At 40.8% G+C, this 22983-nt stretch overlaps 2 protein-coding genes across 4 annotated transcripts in view; one reads left to right on the top strand and one right to left on the bottom strand.

Annotated features, from left to right (window-relative positions):
* KLHDC2 (kelch domain containing 2) overlaps positions 1-1628 on the top strand; it is a 47505-nt gene extending 45877 nt beyond the window's left edge. The window contains exon 13 of the mRNA XM_063697840.1: positions 459-1628. Within this exon, the coding sequence (XP_063553910.1) occupies positions 459-711 (253 nt within the window). The 3' untranslated portion in view covers positions 712-1628. The remainder of the gene's footprint in view (positions 1-458) is intronic.
* The window catches only part of NEMF (nuclear export mediator factor), a 69147-nt gene that overhangs the window by 30142 nt on the left and 16022 nt on the right, over positions 1-22983 (bottom strand). For 2 of the 3 annotated variants that reach the window (XM_004055142.5, XM_063697839.1), the window contains exons 7-18: positions 20379-20465; positions 19432-19505; positions 18217-18287; positions 18061-18136; positions 17300-17362; positions 15337-15414; positions 15042-15250; positions 14604-14795; positions 14279-14342; positions 11859-11947; positions 1093-1196; positions 326-388 (exon numbers count right to left, since the gene is read on the bottom strand). In XM_004055142.5, coding sequence (XP_004055190.3) covers positions 326-388; positions 1093-1196; positions 11859-11947; positions 14279-14342; positions 14604-14795; positions 15042-15250; positions 15337-15414; positions 17300-17362; positions 18061-18136; positions 18217-18287; positions 19432-19505; positions 20379-20465 — 1170 coding nt within the window. The remainder of the gene's footprint in view (positions 1-325; positions 389-1092; positions 1197-11858; positions 11948-14278; positions 14343-14603; positions 14796-15041; positions 15251-15336; positions 15415-17299; positions 17363-18060; positions 18137-18216; positions 18288-19431; positions 19506-20378; positions 20466-22983) is intronic. The other variant, XM_004055143.5, reaches the window with a different exon arrangement.

Raw genomic sequence — 22983 nt, forward strand, 5'->3', positions numbered from 1 at the left:
GTGTGTGTGTGTTTTAGAGACAAAGTCTCACTCTGTCACCCAAGCTGATCCTCCCACCTCAGCTTTCTGTAGCTGGGACTACAGGTGCATGCCACTGCACCCAGCTTTTTAAAAAAATTTTTCTAGAGATGAGGTTTCACTTTCTTGCCCAGTCTGGTCTCAAACTCCTGGCCTCAAATAATCCTCACACTTCAGCCTCCCAAAGTGCTGGGATTACAGGCGTGAACCACCACATCTGGCCCTCTATTAAATTTTTGTCTTACAGTCACACTAAAAATATTTTAAAGAAAGGAACAGGAATTCTGAATAGAAAGAAATATATTACCTGTTGGATTCTTAATTACACAGCTAGTAGCTCCATGAAGATCAGCATGTACATAAATGTCTCCTTAAATACAGACAAATAAAAAATGACACTTTAAGTCCTAATTCTTCTTTTTTCCTTTTTTTTTTTTCAGATGGAGTCTCGCTCTGTCACCCAGGCTGGAGGGCAGTGGCACAATTTCAGCTCACTGCAACTTCTGCCCCCGAGGTTCAGGCAATTCTCCCACCTCAGCCTCCCAAGTAGCTGGGATTACAGGCGTGCACCACCACGTCCAGCTAATTTTTTTGGTATTTTTAGTGGAGACAGGGTTTCACCATGTTGGCCAGGCTGTTCTTGAACTCCTGACCTCAGGTGATCCACCTGCCTCAGCCTCCCAAAGTGGCTGAGATTACAGGCGTGAGCCACCACGCCCGGCCAAGTCCTACTTCTAGGTGTGAAAAATGATTGCAAACTTGAACACCACTACAGTAAGCTTTTAAAAATTTGACCTACAATAACTTTGAAGACTGAAAGTTATTCTGTTAATGTAATAGAGTACTGAAAGTCCAACACTGCAGATTAGCTCAGCAATACCATTTTAGGAATATTCACTTAAGAACTAAAAGCATCAAAACACATATGTAACAAACCATGAAGCATCATGCATCAAATCTTTCTACTAGTTAAATCTATCAAACAAGAGTATAACAAGAAAATCAATGCCCAATATTGAGATAACTGATCCAAACATTCAAGAGAAAATTTTTCCGAATTTTAATCTTACCTACCTGGTGTCAAGTATCTTTTCACAATTATTTCATTCTGTTGCTGATCTCGTCCACCTATAATTAGATAGTTCTCTGAGCTAATGAACCATAGAAATTTCTCAAACCTATCAAAATGAAAGAAAAAAAGTTAACTTTTCTTTATAGCTGCCTGAATTCATACCCTTTTTGCAAACAAAACAAAACAGGAAGCTATCCTGCCTGTGTAGTTTAAGACAAGTTGATGGTTTAATTTTTTTAAGGCATCATGCTGAATTTTACTAAAAACCTATAATACAAATTGCCCTAGGATATTCTTTAGACAGTCTTAGAAAAAAGAAATTAAATTCTATGTTTAAAAAAGTTATCTCCTTACTCCATATAGCCTTCTTAAACTCGACTTCTAACAATAAATTTCATAAAGCAAAAGTATAAAATGTCATATGGTCCTTAGGTTTAGCTTTCTTTTAGTGAGGCACTGAATAGGCTTTAGACCACTAATAAGAAAGAAATGTTGTTTTCCCACTCTGCTCTCAATAAATGAACGTAATTAATCTTTATATATGATATTCTTTACATTTTTTTAAATACAAAAGACCAAAAATTGTCTTTAGGAGGATAAAATTACAACTTTTCTCAAAAGACAAAATAACTTGGGTTTTCATGATTAATACCTGCAAGATAAAAAGTACAGAGTATATTATCTGTATGACATTTAGAAAATGACATGCAAGACAGATGAACATAAATCCTTGCTACATTATATATGACTACAGAGATTATCTTCTGTATGATTTAATCCACACTTTTTAAAACTTTTGGTTAAAAATGGTAGACTAAGCACAGATACTTAAACTCCCTAATATAATAGTGAAAGGACTTTACTATTTTCTCATCTGATTTTTTGATTGGGTAACACATACTCATGGTTGAATAAAATTTTTTACTTATATAAAAAAGGTCAGCTGGACGCAGTGCCTCACGCCTGTAATCCCAGCACTTCGGGAGGCCGAGGTGGGCGGATCACGAGCTCAGGAGATCGAGACCATCCCGGTTAACATGGTGAAACCCCGTCTCTACTGAAAATATGAAAAATTAGCTGGGTGTGGTGACAGGCGCCTGTAGTCTCACCTACTCGGGAGGCTAAGGCAAAAGAATGGGGTGAACCTGGGAGGCAGAGCTTGCAGTGAGCTGAGATGGCACCCCTGCACTCCAGCCTAGGCAACAGAGCGAGACTCTGTCTCAAAAAATAAATAAATAAAAAACAAAAAAAAATAAAAAAGATAGAGATCCTGCATCCCTTCAGTTCCTGTCACTACACCAAAGAAGGAGCCATTGTGACTTGCTTCCTGAGTATCCGTCTCAAGATTCTTTATACATAGAAAAGCTAAAATATTTATCCCAATCTTCTCTTTTTTGTTGTGGGAAGTCAGGGACCCTGAATGGAGGGACCAGCTGGAGCTGTGGCAGAGGAATATAAATTGTGAAGATTTCATGGACATTTACCAGTTCCCAAACAATACTTTCACAATTTCTTACGCCTGTCTTACTTTAATCTCTTAATCCTGTTAATCTTTTGTCCTTTGCCTTGTGATCTTTGCTTTTGCCCTTTGCCTTGTGATCTTTGTTGGACCCTTATCAGGAGTTTCTGATTTTGCCCTTGTCCTGTTTCCTCAGAAGCATGTGATCTTTGTTCTCCTTTTTGCCCTTTGAAGCATGTGATCTTTGTGACCTACTCCCTGTTTTTGCACCTCCCTCCCCTTTTGAAATCCTTAATAAAACTTGCCGGCTTTAAGGCTCAGGTGGGCATCATGGTCCTACCGATACGTGATGTCACCCCCGGCAGCCCAGCTGTAAAATTCCTCTTTGTACTCTTTCTCTTTATTTCTCAGCTGGCTGACACTTAAGGAAAATAGAAAGAACCTATGTTGAAATACTGGAGGTGGGTTTCCCTGATACATTTTTAGACATAGCACAAACTGTTCTGCATATTGCTTTTTTCACCTAAAAGTACATTTTCTTCATTGCTGAATGGATGCACTACACTTACTTAACCATTCCCCTACTCACAGTAAAGAGGTTTGTAAAAAGACAAAGACATAGGGACAAAAAGAATGGGAGAGAAAAATCAAAGATGTATTTTGTAATCATCCTAGTAAGGGAATGTATAGCCAACAAGTCAATAAAAAGTAGTCAATCAAAAGAAGGCAATAATGAAGACAAAAGAGGACACAGAACAAACGGGACAAGCAAAAAGCAAATAGTAAGATGGGTGGATTTAAACCCAAATATATCAGAGATTACATTAAATATAAATGCATTAAATGCCCAGGTAAAAGGCAAAGACTGTCAGACTGGAAAACAATGACAATGATATATATGATGCTCCTTTAAAATATAAGGATGGAAAGGTTGAAATATAATGATGAAAAAAGATAGGCCAGGCACGGTGGCTTATGCCTGTAATCCCAGCACTTTGGGAGGCCAAGGCAGGCGTATCACTTGAGGTCCAGAGTTTGAGACCAGCCTGGCCAACATGATGAAACCTCATCTCTAATAAAAATAGAAAAATTAGCCAGGCATGGTGGTGGGCGCCTGTAATCCCAGCTACTCAGAGGGCTGAGGCAGAATTGCTTGAACCCAGGAGGCAGAAGTTGCAGTGAGCCAAGATTGCACCACTGCACTTCAGCCTGGGTGACAGAGCAAGACTATGTCTCAAAAAACAAAAAACAAATAAAAAAGATATACCATGTAAACACTAACCAAAAGAAAGCTCATCTAGTTACACCTGACAAAGAAGGAAAAAATAGTTACAAGTTAGAAGGACATTTCATTAAAGCTGATAAAAGACTCAATGAATTAGGAAGACATAACAGTTATATAGTTTTATCACCTAATTACATTATCTCATATATAAAAAGCAAAAACTGGCAGAAGTAAAAGGAGAAATGGACAAATTCGCAGAATATTATAAACTTTCTGCCAATATATTTTAAACTTTAGACAAAGTCTTTAAAAAAAACACTGCTTACCAAAACTAGGAAATTTGAACAGTCCTTACATTTACTAAATAATTTGAATCTGCAATGACAAGCTTTCCCAAAGAAAACTCCAGGACTACTCAGCTTCACAGGTGAATTTCATTAGCTATTTAAGAACAACTGAAAAAGGAACACTTTCCAACTTGTTTTATGAGGCAATATGACCTTGATACCAATACCCAACAAGAACATTACAAGAAATGAAAACTACAGGATAATCCTATTCATCAACAGAGATGTCAAACAAAACAGAGAGGGAGAAGAGACAAATACAACCAAATTCTGAAAGCTGGAAAACAAATGGACAAGTGATGAGACTTTTTTTTTTTTTTTTTCCGAGACAGAGTCTCGCACTGTCACCCAGACTGGAGTGCAGTGGCCCGATCTCGGCTCACTGCAAGCTCCACCTTCTGGGTTCACACCATTCTCCTGCCTCAGCCTCCCGAGTAGCTGGGACTACTACAGGCGCCCGCCACCACGCCCGGCTAATTTTTTCTGTATTTTTAGTAGAGACGGGGTTTCACCGTGTTAGCCAGGATGGTCTCGATCTCTTGACCTCGTGATCTGCCCGCCTCGGCCTCCCAAAGTGCTGGGATTACAGGCATGAGCCACTGCGCCCGGCCGTGATCAGACTTAAGAAGCTGAATCCTAAGCTGATGGTGAAAAAAGCAACAACTAAATTTGCAATGTAAAACTCATAAAAGGCTAAACAAATGGCAGCACAAACACTTAAGGACATAAGAGTTTAAGATGGGAATGAAAACAGGAGGACTGGCTGAGAGTCTGTTCAAGAAGCAGTTAGTTCCATATATGTTCTTTCCAGCTAATTCCTGTTCCATTTCCTAACAGAAGGCCAGAGGTTAATTTCTCTAGAAAGGGTATAAATAAGATCTCTGGACAAGGTAAATGTGGCACAGCTATATAATCAGGAGTAATATATGTAAAATACAGCAAATAAGTAAATGAATTACTGGATCCTAAGACTCTCAGCCTATTATTTCCACTGGGCTCCCCAAATGCTGCAGCAGCCAGGTCTTACAAGCAGGAGAAAAAAAGAATCTTTTCTGGGAAATGAGACTAGCTCAAGGGGAAAAGGGCTAAAGACAATGAAGATTCTACACAAAATGGCCAACACAGATCATTTCACAAGCCCAACCACCCAGGGAACTTCCAAACAGCATTTTAATACCCTACCATAAAATGTAAAACGTTGAACAGACAATCAAGGAGCACCAGACACTAATATGAAAGATGGAGACAAAAGCAACATTTTAAAAAAAGTGCCTGTAGTCCCAGCTACTCAGCAGCCTGTGCAACAGAGCGAAACTCTGTCTCCAAAAGAAAAAAAGAAAAGGAGGGTGCAGTAGGGCTGATGTAGGTATGTCAAAAACTAACAAGTTACGGTAACATGAGTAACTCTAGACATCCAATATATGGCATGAGGAATACAGTTAACAATACTGTATTATATATTGGAAATTTGCTGAGAGTATATTTTTAAGTGCTCTTACCAGACACACAAAAAACAGAGTAACTACGTGAGATGATGGATATGTTAATGTGCTTGACTGTTTCATTTCATTATGCATATGTATATAATAAAAACATATTATAGACCATATATATATATATATATATATATTTTTTTTTTTTTTGAGATGGAGTCTCGCTCTGTTGCCGAGGCTGGAGTGCAGTGGCACAGTCTTGGCTCACTGCAACGTCTGTCTCCCAGGCTCAAGTGATCCTCCCACCTCAGCCTCTCAAGTAGCTGGGACTACAGGTGTGCACAACCACACCTAGCTAATTTTTGTATTTTTGTAGAGACGGGGTTTTGCCATGTTGCCCAGGCTGGTCTCGAACTCCTCACCTCAGGTTATCTGCCCCCCTATGGTCTCCCAAAGTGCTGGGATTACAGGCGTGAGCCACCGCACCTAGCCTATCCCTGTCTTTATAGAAACATCTTGAAAAGGAGAGAGTTCTGAATGTTGATGTCCCTGAGGTAGAGCAATTGCATGTACCCAAAATCTGTGTGTTTTCATTTGTGAGCATCTGGTCCAGTGCCCTCCCTTCACTTGCTCCGAGGGTGTAGGATGTTGTGATACCCATTAGTTAATTACCTTTGGGAAATGATTTCAGAGGATTAGAATGCCACTTCAGCCACCCATTTGTTTTTTTTGTTTTTTTGTTTTTTTCTGAGACAGAGTCTCACTCTGTTGCCCAGACTGGAGTGCAGTGGCGCCATCTTGGCTCACTGCAACCTCCGCCTCCCAGGTTCAAGCGATTCTTCTGCCTCAGCCACCCGAGTAGCTTGGTCTACAGGCACAAGCCACCACACCTGGCTAATTTTTGTATTTTTAGTAGAAACGGGGGTTCACCTTATTGGCCAGGCTGGTCTCAAACTCCTGATCTTGTCATCTGCCCGCCTCGGCCTCCCAAAGTGCTGGGATTACAGGCATGAGCCACTGTGGCTGGCCCCCATTTCCTTTTGTTTGACAGCAGGCAAGTATCTGTGTGTTTGTTGAAATGACACATTTGATCCTTTTTATGGCTCAAAGAAAAGTTAATGAATACCTTTTGAGTTTGGTGCCATGACAGAGTCATTCCTCAAACCTGTCAGCACTTATGCGTTGTCCTCTGGTCACTGCATGACTTCGCTTAAGTTCCTTACCCTCTCCGTTTCAGATTCTGAAAGTATTGTATCAAGAGCTAATAATCGGCTGGGCGCGGTGGCTCATGCCTATAATCCCGGCACTTTGGAAGGCCGAGGAGGGTGGATCACTTGAGGTCAGGAGTTCGAGACTAGCCTGGCCAATATGGTGAAATCCATCTCTACAAAAAGTACAAAAGTTAGCCGGGCATGGTGGCGCACACCTGTAGTCCCAGCTACTTGGGAGGCTGAGGCAGGAGAATCCCTTGAGCCTGGGAGGTGAAGGTTGCAGTGAGCCAAGATCGCACCACTGCACTCCAACATAGGCAACAGAGCTAGGACTGTGTCTCAAAGAAAAAAAAAGTAATAATGGCAGGGCCAGGCATGGTGGCTTTTATCTGTAATTCCAGCACTTTGGGAGGCTGAAGTGGGAGGATCACTTGAGCCCAGGAGTTTGAGATCAGCCTGGCCAACACTGAAAGATCCCGTCTCTACTTAAAAAAAAAAAAAAAACAAAACAGGTAATGGTGGCCCTTTTCTCTCATTTACGCACTGCAGGGATGAAAAGGATGACAATGTCTATGTGTGTGATAGATTGTGGAAAGCCTACCGCCATGTTAAGTGAAGAAAGGGAGTATGTCTGCTGAACAGATTAACTTCTGGTCTCCTATCAGTATGTGTGGTGGGGTAGGGGGACTGCATGACCTTAACTTTTTGTTCTTGAGTGGTCTAGCATTATCAGAGTTCCCTTAGAGATTTTTTTTTTTTTTTGGAGAAAGAGTCTTGCTCTGTCACCCAGGCTGGAGTGCAGTGGCACGATCTCGGCTTACTGAAACCTCTGCCTCCCACGTTCAAGTGATTCTTGTGTCTCAGCCTCCCTAGTAGCTGGGATTACAGGCACCTGCCACCACACTCAGCTAATTTTTTTTGTATTTTTAGTAGAGATGGGTTTTCACCATGTTGGCCAGGTTGGTCTCGAACTCCTAACCCCCAGTGATCCACCTGTCTTGGTCTCCCAAAGTGCTAGGATTACATGGGTGAGCACCACCGTGCCCAGCCTAAATACATATAATTTAAAAAAATTTAAAAAGAAACAACTTGGACCTCTCCCTCTCCCTCCCCCTCCCCCTCCCCCTCCCCCTCTCCCTCTCCCTCTCCCCATGGTCTCCCTCTCCCTCTCCCTCTCTTTCCACGGTCTCCCTCTGATGCCAAGCCGAAGCTGGACTGTGCTGCTGCCATCTCGGCTCACTGCAACCTCCCTGCCTGATTCTCCTGCCTCAGCCTATCGAGTGCCTGCGATTGCAGGCACGCGCCGCCACGCCTGACTGGTTTTCGTATTTTTTTGGTGGAGACGGGGTTTCACTGTGTTGGCCGGGCTGGTCTCCAGCTCCTAACAGCGAGTGATCCGCCAGCCTCAGCCTCCCGAGGTGCCGGGATTGCAGACGGAGTCTCGTTCACTCAGTGCTCAATGGTGCCCAGGCTGGAGTGCAGCGGCGTGATCTCAGCTCGCTACCCTCCCAGCCGCCTGCCTTGGCCCCCCAAAGTGCCGAGATTGCAGCCTCTGCCCGGCCGCCATCCCATCTAGGAAGTGAGGAGCGTCTCTGCCCGGCCGCCCATCGTCTGAGATGTGGGGAGCGCCTCTGCCCCGCCGCCCCGTCTGGGATGTGAGGAGCACCTCTGCCCAGCCATGACCCCGTCTGGGAGGTGAGAAGCGTCTCTGCCCGGCCGCCCCATCTGAGAAGTGAGGAGACCCTCCGCCCGGCAGCCGCCCCGTCTGAGAAGTGAGGAGCCCCTCCGCCCGGCAGCCACCCCGTCTGGGAAGTGAGGAGCATCTCCGCCCGGCAGCCACCCCTGTCCGGGAGGGAGGTGGGGGGGTCAGCCCCCCGCCCGACCAGCCGCCCTGTCCGGGAGGTGAGGGGCGCCTCTGCCCGGCCGCCCCTACTGGGAAGTGAGGAGCCCCTCTGCCTGGCCACCACCCCGTCTGGGAGGTGTACCCAACAGCTCATTGAGAACGGGCCATGATGACAATGGCGGTTTTGTGGAATAGAAAAGGGGGAAAGGTGGGGAAAAGATTGAGAAATCGGATGGTTGCTGTGTCAGTGTAGAAAGAAGTAGACATGGGAGACTTTTCATTTTGTTCTGTACTAAGAAAAATTCTTCTGCCTTGGGATCCTGTTGATCTACGACCTTACCCCCAACCCTGTGCTCTCTGAAACATGTGCTGTGTCCACTCAGGGTTAAATGGATTAAGGGCGGTGCAAGATGTGCTTTGTTAAACAGATGCTTGAAGGCAGCATGCTCGTTAAGAGTCATCACCACTCCCTAATCTCAAGTACCCAGGGACACAAACACTGCAGAAGGCCGCAGGGTCCTCTGCCTAGGAAAACCAGAGACCTTTGTTCACTTGTTTATCTGCTGACCTTCCCTCCACTATTGTCCTATGACCCTGCCAAATCCCCCTCTGCGAGAAACACCCAAGAATGATCAATTAAAAAAAAAAAAAAAAGACAGAAACAACTTGGAGAAGACAGAGACTTGCAAAAAAAGAATACTAAAAAAATTTAATACATCAAAACTATTCTCAGAGAGCTAAAAGAAACTAAAGCAGACACTTACTTATTTTTTTAAAAAGGGTATATTCCAAGAACCAAAAAAAAAAGTCCTCTTTTTGCCAGGAACATTATGTTGAGAAGAGAGTTCTTAAAATTAAAAACATGGTAGGAAGTAATAAAATATTCAGTGGAAAGATTTGGTGGAAGATAAAGCTGAGGAAACTCCCAGGATGTAGAGCAAAACGATAGACTTGAAAATAGAAAATACAACAAAACTGGAGGACTGGTCTAGGGGGTTCCATATCTTAAAAACAAGATTTCCAGAAGGAAAAGAAAAAAGAAAGCAGAGGTCAGGCAGTTTTTCAAGAACTATTTCCAGAAAATGTCTCAGAACTGAAAGTTTCTGAATTAAAACAGCCCACAAAGTATCCAACATAATGGATTAAAACATCACCACCAACCCCAACTGTAAAATTTTGAAAAATTTGGAGAAAAAATTGGGAGGGGAGAAATATCTACAAGCTTGTAGAAAGGCAAAAACAAGTTTCATGTAAAATATCAACTATCAGCCAGGTGTGATGGCTCAAGCCTGTAATCCCAGCATTTTGGGAGGCTGAGGCGGGCAGATCACTTGAGGCCAAGAGTTAAGAGACCAGCATGGGCAACATGGCAGAAACCCTTCTCTACTAAACACACAAAAATTAGCTGGGCATGGTGGCGTGCACCTGTAATCCCAGCTAACTGGGAGGCTGAGACAGGAGAATCACTTGAACCCAGGAAGCGGAGGTTGCAGTGAGCCAAGATCATGCCACTGCACTCCAGCCTGGGCAACAAAGTGAGACTCTGTCTCAAAAAAAAATAAAATAAATAAAATATCAACTATCAAAATAATACCAGATTTCTCAAGTTACTATAATGAAGCAATACCTTTAAAAGTCTGAGGAGGCGGGGCGTGGTGGCTCACGCCTGTAATCCCAACGCTTTGGGAGGCCGAGGCGGGTGGAACACGAGGTCAGGAGTTTGAGACCAGGGTGGCAAGTAAGGTGAAACCCCATCTCTACTAAAAATACAAAAATTAGCCAGGCGTGGTGGTGGGTGCCTGTAATCCCAGCTACTCCAGAGGCTGAGGCATGAGAATCGCTTCAAACCGGAAGGCAGAGGTTACAGTGAGCCAAGACTGCGCCACTGCACTCCAGCCTGGGCAATAAAAGTGAAACTCCGTCTCAAAAAAAAAAAAAAAAAAGTCTGAGGAAAACATATTTTCATAGAATTCTATACTCAATTTTTTTTTTTTAAGAGACGGGGTTTGGCATGTTGCACAGGCTACTCTCGAACTCCAGAGGTCAAGAGGTCCACCCACCTCACCCTCCCAGAGTGCTGAGATTACAGGAATGGGCCACCGTGCCCAGCCCACTCAAACTATAAGAGTAAAATGTTTTATACATTGGAGACCTCAAAAACTGTGCTTTCTATACACCCTTTCTTGTGAAGCTTCTGGAACACACACTCTTTCAACCAAGAAAGAAGTATGAGATCCAGAAAAGAGTTTCCAAAACAGAGAAGGATAAAGATAACAATAAAAAGAAAAGTGTACGATGCTTAGAGAGAACCGATATAAAATTAAGTAAGTCAAAAAGCTCCAGGAGAGACTTCTGACCTCTGCAAGATGATACTGATTGAATTCCAATGTGTCTGAACACACTTGGAAGATATTATTTAGATAAATTAGTGATAAGAACAAAAATAAAAAGCAAATGAAATGACAATTAATAACTCCAGGGAAGATTTTTAAAACTGAGCAAGGAAGGAAAAAGAAAACAGAATTCTATGTGGGTCAGCTATGACATATAAATTATATGACTACAATTTAAATATTTATAATGATGCCAATGCTATTAATCTTGACAAAATTATGCTGTAACTGTGTGTGTATGTAATGGAACACAAGTGGAAAGAGGGAAATCCTCATCTTTCCCAGTGGGAAGTTAGTAAGAATATAAAACAGAAAAATTAAGAAGTAGCAATATAAACATATTACTAAGATAAATAAAAGCAAATATCAAAAGAATCAACTAAAATAGCTAAAAGTGGTTTCCTTCGGAGAGCAGGCAATAGGAGTAAAGGTGAGGAACTGGAGAACTAGCTGAGTGCAGAAGCGTATGCCTGTAATCCAGCACTGAGGCTGAGGCAGGAGGATCTCTTGAGCCTAGAAGTTTGAGACCAGCCTGGCCAACAAAGTGAGACCCTGCCTCTACAGAAAAATTAAAAAATTAGCTGGGCACAGTGGCATGTGCCTGTAGTCTCAGCTACTTGGGAGGCTGAGGTGGGAGAACTGCCAGAGCCCAGCAGGTCAATGCTACAGTGAGCCATGTTCATGCCACTGTATTCCACCCTGGGTGACAGAGGCCCTGTCTCAAACAAACCAACAAAAAATTGCAGAGCTACTGGTTTTGTAACAAGCTTTGTAGAACTGTTTGACTTTTCTAAACAATGTGCATGGATAATTTTAATAAAAACAAAAACTGTATTTGAAAGAGACAGAACACTTACCAATATACTTTTCTTGCTTTTTGAATAGAGGTAACAGTCTGAACTTCTTTTAATGTTTGCTTTGTTTTCTTTTCTGCTGACTTGAATGCCTATTTATAGAAAAGAGTTTTAAAAACAATTTGTTAAGAATGTATTTAAATAACACCAAAGTAAATAATGGGGCAAGAATTTTTTTAAATGTCACAAAATGGCACAATCTACACACACACACACAAACACACACACACACAAACACGCATACTTGAAAGTAATGAAGAAATGAAAATATTTTTGCCTGAAGTATTAAGATAATCTAAACTAAAGAATTACTACATGAAAATATTTGCTCAAGACCTACAAAGTAATAAATACCTTGTCATTTTCTAGATACTGAGTACCTATCATATGCTTGGTTCTGGGCTAGATGCCATTAGAGATATAAGAGTGAACAAGATGGACAAAGCCCCCACTCCCACCCCACTAGGTCTAGAAGAGACAACTATTAATCATATAATCCTTTAAATAAATATATAATGGTGAGTGCTTCTAAAGATGCTACAGGAATATAACAAGGAAACCCGATTTACACTGGATTATGGTCAAAGAAGGTATCTCTGAGGAAATGATATATAAGCTGAATCCTCAATGACTAACGGGGTTATCAGGCAAAGAATAGGAAAAAGGGTATTACAAGCAAAAAAAAAAAAAAAAAAAGACCAGCAAGTAGTAATCAAGAGCATAATGTCAAGAAATGAGGTTGAAGCAATAGACAGAGGGCCAAGTCATGAAGGCCACTCATTTAACAGCTATTAAAGTGCCTACTCTGTTCCAGGCAATATTCCAGGGATTGGGATGCAGCAATGAACAACACAAAGATTCTACTTTCATGCAATCTATATTCTAGAAGGAATCCAGAAAAAATATTCAAATAAACATATGTTGGGCTGGGGGGAGTGTTTTTCAAGAAGAAAATAAGGCAAAATAAAGAGAGATTCAGGGTGGTACTATCGTTAGTAATGAGTGGTCAAGGAAGGATTCTCTGATTAAATCTCATTTAAGTGGATATGTAAATGAAGAGAGGGGTCAAACTGAAAATTCCAGGTACAGAGAACAGCAAGGGCAAAGACCCTGAGAGGGGAGCACGTGTCATTATTTTATGAACAGCTAAGATCCCAGTGTAGCCAGAAAGAGTGTATGAGAGGAGGAATGCAGGTGTTGAGGTCAGAGGGGAGGAGATCTCCTGTCCTTCTTGCAGGATAGGAGAAGGGCTCTGAATTGTATTAAGATGGGAAGCAACTGGAAGAGAAAAAGGACTTCACTTTTGATTTATTTATTTTAATATATTTTTTGAGATAGAGTCTCGCTCTGTCTCCCAGGCTAGAGTGCAATGGCATGATCTCAGCTCACTGCAACCTCCACCTCCCAGGTTCATTAGATTCTCCCACCTCAGCCGCCCAAGTAGCTGGGATTACAGGTACCCGCCATCACGTCAGGCTAATTTTTGTATTTTCAGTAGATACGGGGTTTCACCATGTTGGCCAGGCTGGTCTCAAACTCCTGGCTTCAAGCGATCCACCGGCCTCGGCCTTCCAAAGTGCTGGAATTACAGGCGTCAATCACCACACCCAGTCTTCACTTTTGATTCAAAAGGATCACAACGGGGCTAGGCGTGGTGGCTCACACCTGTAATCCCAGCACTTTGGGAGGCTGAAGGTCAAGGCCTGAAGCGGGCGGATCACCTGAGGTCAGCAGTTTGAGACCAAGCTGACCAACACGGTGAAACCCCGTCTCTACTAAAACTACAAAAATTAGCTGGGTGTGGTGGCGGGCGCCTGTAATCCCAGCTACTTAGGAGGCTGAGGTGGGAGAATCGCTTGAACCTGGGAGGCAGAAGTTGCAGTGAGCTGAGATCAAGCCATTGCACTCCAGCCTGAGCAATAAGAGCGAAACTCCATCTCAAAAAAAAAAAAAAAAAGGGTCACGATGGCTGCTATGTGGAGAACAGACTGTAGTGGGAAAAGAGGAGGAGGAGAGAGATCCAATAAGAGGCTACTGTCATAGTCCATGTGAACACAGAGGCGATAGGGGACTGACCAGTGGAAATAATGAGTAGTAGCCAGATTCTGGCTGTACTTTAAAGAAAGAACCAAAGGATTTACTGATGGATTGCATGATTTATGGGAAAAGAGTCCGGGATATCACAAACATTTTTAACCTGAGTGAACAGAAAAATGAAGGTGTTATTTACTGAGATGAGGAAGAATAGGGGAGGAGCAGTCCTGGGGGGGGGAAAAATACTGGAAATACATATATTTAAAGCAAAGTTAAGTTTGAAAGATACTTCTGAATTAGAAAACCTCATTTAAACAGAAGAAATAATTACGTCCATTAAATTACGCAGGTACAAACAACTAACATTCACTCTAAGAAATACTCAGTACCTTCTCAGCAGCTTCAACAGTCTTTTGTGTTTTCTTAGCAGCATATCTCTTGTGATCATAATACCTAGAAAAACATATTTCTCTTAAATTTTAAGTATAATATTTATTCTTCAGTTTTCTACTTAGTTCTAACTTGACAAATTCTCAAATTATACGGAACAAATCAGAACAAACTGTATAATTAACAAAACTAAATTTAAAAAAGTATTTTCACCCAAAAAAAGTATGCATGTACAGGTGAAATTTAAAATTTTTTTAAATGTCCTTAATTCCTTAATTTATTGCAGATAACACTTGGCCTAAAATGTAAAGTTAAATGACTTACTTTTTGGCATTGGCATATGCTGACAAGCTGAGATCAACATCTACAAGTAAGGGCTTATTTTTCTGAGGCTTCTGCAGCTGTTTATTCTTTTGTTTTTTCTTTTTTCCTTTTGGTGGTTCGGTTTCATTTTTCTCAACATTGACGTCACCATCAACATCATCATCTTCCTCCTCTGATAACAAGTATGGATTTCTATTAAAAATATTCAATAGCATTTCACTAACGTCAATGACATCACTTTTATTTTCAATTTTCTTCTTCAATAAAATTATAAATGGTTTACAGTACTGGAAGTTTCATTATTTATTTTAATCTAAATTAGTTTTTTCCCTTTCTTTGAGAATTTCAAAATATGAAGAAAAAATGTTTAATACAGTGAACAATTAAAATAACAAAATAAAGACAAGCATTAACTGCTTGACTAAGAGTCAAACTTACCTTAGCAGCATTGTAACATGGTTTGTTTGTAGTTTTAATTCTTTGATTGCACTTGCAACAGGGTCTCCTTGAGCCTGGGCTTCTTTCACAATTAACCCAATTTCTGTCCAATCTATCTGGTTAGCTAAAGCACTTCGAACTACCTGAATGGCTCTGTCAACTATTTGTAGGTTCATTTCTATGAGCTCTCCTTTCAGTTTGTCTATTTCCTTAAAAAACAAACCACACACATTTACTACATTGCCAGTTAAAGTTAACATTTTTGAAAAAGCACTGAGAAAGCCAAACATAATACCTGAGCCTGCTGAAGAGCTTCCAATCTGTTTTCATGATCCTTTCGAACATTATCTAATTTCTTCAATGCTTGCTTTTCCTTTTATTGGCAAAACAGATTTTTTAAAAATTAGATTTCTCCTACCTCATGACATCCCTCTCTTACTTCCCAACACTCACTATCCTGACCCCATCTATGCTGTTATCTAGCTAACTGAAGTTCCCATAGTCTACCACCCTAGGCCTATCCCACTACAATGCGTTCCATGCCCCAAAATTACTTCTCCTGTCTTCCTAACTCCCACTCCTTATATAGAAAGGTATTTTGATTACAGGTTACTGTGTATATAAGATATACCCCTAATACCCTTGGCATTATTCAAACAGGCAGAAATCAAGACATTTTTTCCTATGGCACGAAAGTAAAGTTTGGGAGAACGAATTCTTTATTTTTTTTTAAATAATAGAGACCGGGTCCCACTATGTTGCCCAGGCTGCTCTCGAATGTCTGAGCTCAATCCTCCCACCTTGGCCTCCCAGAGTGCTGGGATTACAGGCCTGAGCCACTGCACCTGGCAGGGAATGAATTCCCAAAGAGCATAAATTACCAAATGACTTTGTATTTTTTGCTACTTTTGATTTTCTCAGAACTATTTCCAGTATTTTACAGAAACTTTCTCCCCTAAATTAATAAGACAAAGGCTCACGGTAGTTATTTGACCTTCTATATGGCATTTTATCATATATAATTTACATTTCAAGGTTATCAATTGGGTGGCAAAATTTCTAACACTAGTAATATCATCAATTAATGAGTATTTAAATGCTAGATGAAATATTTTTTAAAATTTAGATAAGAATGATGACTATTAAAACCCACAAAATGATTACCAAAATAAATCACTAGTATTTTGACACCCATGAAACCATGGGGTTCAGTTTACTAGCCAAAGTGCTGCCACCATGTGGTAATTACATGATGTATATAATTCATCTGACTGGCCTACCTGCTTTGAAATTGTGCTATGATTAACTAATTTTTAAAAACTGAAGGGGAAGTGGTACAGGGATTCAAACAATTTGATTTTTTTTTTCTTTAAGGCAGAGTTTCACTCTGTCACCCAGGCTGGAGTGCAGTGGCACAGTCTCAGCTCATTGCAACCTCCGCCTCCCAGGGTCAAACAATTCTTGTGCCTCAGGCTCCTGAGTAGCTGGACACCCATACCACACCCCATTCATTTTCGTATTTCCAGCAGAGACAGGTTTTCACCATGCTGGCCAGGCTGTTCTCGAACTCCTGACCTCAAGTGATCTGCCCGCCTCGGCCTCCCAAAGTGCTGGGATTTACAGGCGTACGCCACAGCGCCCAGCCTCAAATAATTTGAAATTTTTGCACACATATTTTAAGACTGTTTTTGAAAAAATCAAATCCCCTTCAAATCAAGAGTGACTATTAACAATTTATGAAACTGTTCTGCAGCAAATGCTCTAAAAACATGGTCAAATGTGCTGGGAAAATACTGTATATCACTTCTTTTGGAGTCATGATACACAGAAAACATATTAAGACCTAGCTTTAAAGTCCATTTAAAAAAGAAACAGTTTAATGATAAACAATATCCCCTCCTCTGGCCTATTTAAAATCTCCCTAAAACAGTATCTCCTTAACAGCAATGTTTGAGAAGCTTTGGGTTGTTCTGAGCAAACCACATTAAGGTGTAAATAACAGGCCTCACCTTCCCACTGTATTTTCCTTTTTTTACAGAATATCTGAAATACTCATGAAACAAATGAGGACATACTTTTCAACAATAAAATCCCCCATGGACCTTCTTCATAAACCTTTATCATAAATAAAGAGGCAGGTCAGAGAGTTCCCATACTACTTCTTACACTCTTTCTGAAAGGCCACCCTTTCCTATATCATCTACCCATCAAACCGCTAAAGACTAGCTGGTTTAATATGTGTTTTTAATAATACATACCTGTTGTAAAGCTTTTAAGTCAATTTTCTGGCCCTCTATCTTGGAATAAAATTCATCCACCGCCTTATTAAAAAAACAGACAAACAACTAGTTGGAAAAAAAAGCACAGTCTCTACTTCAACTTGCATACACAGAATTTTATTTTATTTTTTTTTCTTTTTTTTTGAGACAGAGTCTCACTCTGTTGCCCAGGCTGGATTGCAGTGGCACGATCTAGGCTCACTGCAACTTCCACCTCCAAGGTTCAAGTAATTCTCCTGCCTCAGCCTCTCAAACAGCTGGGACTACAGGTGCACCCCACCACACACCGCTAATTTTTGTAGTTTTTCAGAGACAGGGTTTCACTGTGTTGGCCAGACTGGTCTTGAACTCCTGACCTCAAGTGATCTGCCTGCCTTGGCCTCCCAAAATGCTGAGATTATAGGCATGAGCCAGCATGCCCAGCTGCATACACAGAATTTTAGATTCCATTGTGTTTCATAACACCACTCAAAAGAACTTGAACAGATTTCCGGTAAATGTATTATATGGCTAAACAGTATCAAGAATCAAATGAAGTTCAAATCTCTGGTCCTTCATCCTGAAATAAAGTGGCAACAATTATTTCCAACAGCTGTATCTGTGACGACACTGATCTTTAATGCCCAGATTCACAGTGAATGTAAAGCAAGTATAGTTTCAGTTTCTCAGTAGAAGCAAGTTGATATTAACAGCTCATATCATGCTAACTAACTGGTAAAGGAACAGAACGGAAAACCCACCTTGTCAAATGATTCAAATTCTATATATGGACATTGTGAATGTTGAGAAAACAAGAAAGGATGAAATTCCTCATACCTGTAAAACATATTTATTATATCACATTCGAGAACATTAACAAACATCCAAAGCAAATTGACCCATGCCTATATGCTTACGTGAGTATGTCTTCAACTGGTTTATCTGCTTCCAAGCTTGGTTTTATTTCCCTTTTCTGAATGATATATCCCTACAAAAATGCAATATTAAAATCATTCCTATTCATAATTAACAAAGATTTACTTCTTTTTTTTTTTTTGATACAGTCGCGCTCGCTCCATCACCCAGGCTGGAGTGCAGTGGTGTATTCTCGGCTCACTGCAACCTCTGCCTCTCGGGTTCAAGCAATTCTCATGCCTCAGCCTCCCAAGTAGCTGGGATTACAGGTGTGTGCCACCATACCTGGCTAATTTTTGTATTTTTAGTAGAGACAGGGGTTTTGCCATGATGGCCAGGGTGGTGTCGAACTCTTGGTCTCAAGTGATCCACCCACCTTGGCCTCCAAAAGTGCTGAGATCACAGGTGTGAGCCACTGCACCTAAAGATTTAGTTTCTGTGACTGATATTAATTTGCACCTAATCCAAAGGTTTACTTTCTATGACTGATATTAATTTTAATTTTCTATAAATAGTTATACTTTGAAAAGGGAAGAAAAACACTCATAAGCTACAGGGTAATTCAAAAAATATTTAATGGTTGGGAGCTGTAAATCACAACATTTTTGAAAAGGGCTGACAAATGAAAATGTGCTTCTCTATCTGAAACTAAAGAAATAACTGTAAATTCCTCAACTTTTCTGAAGAGCTGATACTAACCTGACATTGTACTTTCTATAAAAGATAGGGAACAGAAAAAAACTTATAAACCAACAGAAACTTTTAAAACACTATCCTGGGCCGGGTGCAGTGGCCCATGTCTATAATCCCAGCACTTTGGGAGGCCAAGGCAGGCGGATCACTTGAGGTCAGGAATTCGAGACCAGCCTGGCCAACATGGTGAAACCTCATCTCTACTGAAAATATAAAAACTGTCCAGACATGGTGGCACGTGCCTGTAGTCCCAGCTACTCGGGAGGCTGAGACAGGAGAATCACTTCAACCAGGGAAGTAGAGGTTGCAATGAGCCAAGATCATGCCACTGCACTCCAGCCTGGGTAACAGAGCAAGACTGTCTCAAAAAACAAAACAAAAAAACTATCCTGGAATAAGCATATTACAGATAACAATTTTCCAAATTAAAATAAAATGTATATATAATGATCCTTTAATGAACATTTAATTTCTGAAAACCCAAATAAATCACAACAATATATAGTAAGTATACATGGTGCTACCTTCCCACTGAAGTTGGATGTTGTTTTCATATAGTCTTCTGCTTTCTGCAGAGAAACAAGTACTTTTTCAATATCTAATGGTGGGGGGAAAAAAAGGAAAAAAGGAGTGCCAATCAAGTGTCAATTAACCGTGGCTAAACAACTATGTAGAAAAACAGGAAAGTGCTTATGAAATAATGTTGCGTTCAAGAAAATTAGAGATAGTGATTTCATGTTTATAACCAGTATATGTGGATATATGGTTTCATTTTGAACAGCCTATTGTCCAAGTAGCTTTTATTGAATCATCCACCTTTCCCTCCATGACTTGAAAGTAACTTTGTTCATAAACTAAATTCCCATATTATTTCAAACTATTTTTGGAACCTTTATGCTATTCCTTCTCCAAAAACTTACAGTTTTAATTACTATAGCTTCATATTTTAATCTGTGAAGGGTTACACAGACAGTAATAATAAATCATTACTAGTATTTTCCAGAGTTATCCTGAACATTTTCACATGCTTTTGCTCCATATAAACATCAGAGTCATTTTATAAAAACAAACAGAAACAAAACACCACCACCAGCACCTGTTGTCATTTTATGAGTGCACTGATTTAGTATATTGCAGAAACTAAAACATTCACTAAAATCTCATTCAATTTTTTTTTTTTTTGAGAGTGGTGATACTTGTTTTTGTGGGGTTTTTTGAGATGGGGGTCTCACTCTGTTGCTCAGGCTGGAGTGCAGCTGTGCAGTCACCACCCACCGCAGCCTGAAACACCCAGGCTTAAGTGATCCTCCCACCTTAGCCTCCCAAAGTGCTGGGATTGCAGGCATGAGCCAGTGTGCCCGGTCAAATGTTTTTCATTCTAGAACCACCTGCTCCCTTATTACTTTCCCAGAAAAAATTTTCATAGTTTAAAAAAAACGAAATAAATGAAAAATGTACCATGCAGACATACCTTTAGTTTCAAGTTTTTCATCCACTTTGACATTACCCGAGAATCCATTTTCTAAAAGACAGTGTTCAATGAGAGCTGGTCCATAGGCTATAAATGCAGAGGACATTACTTTTAGTATTTTCCTATAAATTCTTTTTTGTTTTTGTTTTTTGAGATGGAGTTTTACCCGTCGCCCAGGCCGGAGTGCAATGGTGCAATCTTGGCTCACTGCAGCCTCTGCCTCCCACCTCCGGCCTCAGCCTCCTGAGTAGCTGGGATCACAAGCACCCACCACCATGCCCAGCTAATTTTTGTATTTTTAGTAGGGACAAGGTTTCACCATGTTGTCCAGGCTGGTCTCGAACTCCTAACCTCAGGTGATCCACTCACCTCAACCTCCAAAAGTGCTCAGATTACAGGTGTGAGCCACCATGACCTAGCCTAAAATTTAACATTCAAAATATAGCAGAAATTTATATCCCAATATCAATGATCTACTCAATAACAGTGGCTGGTGAAAACAATAAGTTTACTTATTTTGAAGTGTTACTTAGAAATGACAATTCTAGTTCTTAGACTGGGTGCGGTGGCTCATGCCTATAATCCCGGCACTTTGGGAGGCCAAGGCAGGCGGATCACCTGAGGTCGGGAGTTGAAGACCAGCCTGACCAACACAGAGAAACCCCATCTCTACTAAGAATACAATAAATTAGCCGGGCGTGGTGGCACATGCCTGTAATCCCAGCTACTCAGGAGGCTGAGGCAGGAGAATCACTTGAACCCGGGAGGCAGAGGCTGTGGCGAGCCAAGATCGTGCCATTGCACTGCAGCCTGGGCAACAAGAGTGAAACTCCGTCCCCCGCCCCACCCCACAACCAAAAAAAAAAAGACAATTCTAGTCCTTAAAGAAATTTGAAACTACAATTAACTTACAAAAGTCAGTGCAAGTTATAGGAATTTAATGGGCTTCAACCACAATGAGGATTTATCCCTGGAATGCAAGGTTGGTTTGGCAACCAAAAATTGGTTAATATAATACTCCATATTGATAAAATAAAGGAAAAGAGCCATATATCATTTCAGTAGATGCAGAAAAAGCATTTGACAAAATTCAACACTAATTCCTAATAAAAACTCTCAATAAACTAGGAATAGAGGGAGCATTCTCAACCTTATAAGGACACCTATGAAAAACCTACAGCTAACATGATAATTACTGGTGAAGGACTGAATATTATCCCCCTAAGATCAGGAGCAAGGAAAGAATATTCAGTCTCACACTGCTATTCAACATTGTACTGGAAGCTATAGCTAGCACAATAAGGCAAATTAATTAATAGCATTCAGATTCTAAAGGAAGAAGTAAAGCATCCTTATTCACAGATGACATGATCCTGTATGTTAAAAAATCCTAAGGAACCCACAAAAAAAACCTACTAGAATGAATAAACAAGTTTATCAGGTTTGCAGGATACAAAAACCAATATATAGAAATCAATTGTATTTCTATGCAAAAATGAAATTAAGAAAATTCCACTGACAATAGCATCAAAAAGAATAGAATGTTTAGGAATAAATCTAACTGAGAGAAATTAAAGATCTAAATACACAGTCAGACATTCTCTCTTCATAGAAGACTCAATGTAGTTAAAACGGCAATTCTCCCCAAACTGATCCACAGACTTAATGTAATCCTTACCAGGCCAGGCAGTGGCTCACAGCTGTAACTGAGACCAGCCTGGCCAAGAAGGTGAAACCCTATCTCTACTAAAAACACAAAACTTAGTGGGTGTAGTGGCACACACTTGTAATCCCAGCTACGTGAGAGGCTGAGGCAAGACAGTCACTTGAGCCCAGGAAATGGAGGTTGCAGTGAGCCGAGATCATGCCACTGCACTCCAGCCTGGGCAACAGAATGAGATTGTCTCAAATAATAGTAATAATGTAATCCTTATCAAAATCCTATGAGGCTTTTTTCATAGAAAGTAACAAGTCAACTCTAAATTTTATAAGGAAATGCTGGCCGAGCGCAGTTGCTCACGCCTGTAATCCCAGCACTTTGGGAGGCTGAGGCAGGCAGACTGCTTGAGTTCAGGAGTTCGAGACCAACCTGGACAACATGGTAAAACCCTGTCTCTACCAAAAAATAGAAAAATTAGCCAGGAGTTCATCCCTGTAGTCCCAGCTACTTGTGGGGCTGAGGCAGGAGGATGGCCTGAACCTGGGAGGTGGAAGCTGCAGTGAGCAGTGTTCGTGGCACCGCACTTCAGCCTGGGCAACAGAGCGAGACCCTTGGGAAATGCAGAAGATCTTTTGAAATGCCAAATGCCAAAACTCTTTTGAAAAAAAAAAGTGAACAGTTAAGAGGACATGTAAGTTGAGTATCCCTTACGTGATGTGTTGGGATAGAAGTGTTTCAGATTTCAGGTTTTTTCACATTTTGGAATATCTGCATATACATAATGAGATATCTTGGGGATGGAACCCAAATCTAAACACAAAATTCATTTATGACTTTATGCAATATAGCCTGGAGGTGATTTTATATAATACTTTAAATAATTCTGTATAGCTGTCACATAAGGTCAGTGTGGAATTTTCCACCTGTGGCATCACGTCTGTGCTC

This window comes from Gorilla gorilla, chromosome 15 (assembly GCF_029281585.2).
Source record: "Gorilla gorilla gorilla isolate KB3781 chromosome 15, NHGRI_mGorGor1-v2.1_pri, whole genome shotgun sequence".
Classification (NCBI taxonomy): domain Eukaryota; kingdom Metazoa; phylum Chordata; class Mammalia; order Primates; family Hominidae; genus Gorilla; species Gorilla gorilla.